This window comes from Carlito syrichta, unplaced genomic scaffold, assembly GCF_000164805.1.
Source record: "Carlito syrichta isolate Samal-C Ts95f unplaced genomic scaffold, Tarsius_syrichta-2.0.1 Scaffold304335, whole genome shotgun sequence".
Lineage (NCBI taxonomy): Eukaryota > Metazoa > Chordata > Mammalia > Primates > Tarsiidae > Carlito > Carlito syrichta.
Genome location: NW_007248431.1, coordinates 115,621 through 116,963, shown reverse-complemented (window position 1 = coordinate 116,963; position 1,343 = coordinate 115,621). Strand labels below are relative to the sequence as shown.

General features: G+C 62.3%; 1 protein-coding gene across 1 annotated transcript in view; it reads right to left on the bottom strand.

Moving 5' to 3' along the window:
* Nucleotides 1–667, bottom strand: part of MRPL40 (mitochondrial ribosomal protein L40) — a 3,325-nt gene extending 2,658 nt beyond the window's left edge. Inside the window, exons 1-2 of the mRNA XM_008059678.1 lie at nt 587–667; nt 154–237 (exon numbers count right to left, since the gene is read on the bottom strand). Coding sequence (XP_008057869.1) covers nt 154–237; nt 587–639 — 137 coding nt within the window. The 5' untranslated portion in view covers nt 640–667. The remainder of the gene's footprint in view (nt 1–153; nt 238–586) is intronic.
* Nucleotides 668–1,343: the final 676 nt, after the last annotated feature.

Here is a 1,343-nt window from a genome sequence, read left to right as displayed (position 1 = left end):
AAGAATGTTGAAAAAACAGCAAAGCATCTGTCTAAATTTAACTGAGAAACTTTGTGGACTGTTAATTTGCAAACCAAATGTCTGTCAGTCTTGCTTGCTCTGGTCACTGCACATCTGTTTCTCACTGAGGTCAAGCCGGTGGTTGAGTTTTACCTCATGGGAATGAGTTCCAAGAAGGACAACAATGAAGCTCGTGGGTGGACGTCTCTAATCTGAGTCTGCCAAGCTCCCAAAAGCCTGAAAGATACAAACACACTTAAGGATGAGCTTTTCTGTCCTCTCGATAAATCTTGCTTCCCTCCCCCCCCAAAAGAATGTCCGATTCACCCCACCTCGACACACACACACACACACTCTCTCTCTCTCTCTCTCTCTCTCTCTCTCTCTCTCCAGGAAAAGTAAAATTACAATGGGTATGACATCAACGTCTCGCTCACACCACAGAACACTCGGGCAGGACGCTGCACGCCGAGATCCTCGGATCTTTATCCATAACAAGACACAATCAGCTGGCTCATGCCTGAGAATACCGCAAACAGGGAAGCCGGGAGGGAGCGCAGGCGACTGGGCCGGCGTCCGCACTTACCTGCTGGGCGGGAGCAGAACGCGCGTGACAGTTCCCAGTGCCATGGCCGCCATGGCCCTCCTGCCTCCGCCTGCCGCTTCCGGGCGCGCATCCCTTGGCGGTCCGGCCCACGGTGCCTCACATAGAGGTCCCGCCGGCGCGCCTCCCCAAGCTCCCGCGTTCCGGCCGTGCCTGGCCCCGCCCCCGCCTCGGTCCCGCCCCGGCGGCCGCGCCTCATGTAGCCCAGGTTTCCGCCCCGCCCGCCGTCACGAACCCGCCTCTGTAGCGGGCGTAGCCCTGTCAGCCGGTTCTCAGCGGGTGGGTCGCCTGCGCCCTCGCAAGGGCCTGGCCTGCGATGCATCCCGCAAGGCGGAGGGGGCGCCCCTCCGTTCCTCCGGGGCCAGGTGTCCACTTCTGTGAAACGGCCCCGATTTCCTAATAAAGGCGCCCGCTTCGGCCTCCCGCCCTCTCGATCGGACCTGGCTCGTTCCCCGCGTTTGTCCGAGCCGGGGCCTGGCGCCCGCGCAATGCCCAGTGGCGCATGTTGATGAACGGCGGAAGCTAGTTGGTCAGTTCGGAGCTGGTGAGGCAGAGCCGGGGACGGACTGTCCACGCCACCCGCCCGCGGTAGAACCCGGCGTTGCCCTGCACTCGGAGCAGCCCGGGCAGCCACGTCCGCGTGGGAAGCGGTTTCCCGCCGGGGCGGTTTGGCAGGTGCGCGCCGTGACTTCCGGCGTTGCCCGGGAGCCGCCGGAGGAGGAGCGGCGCAGGGGATGCG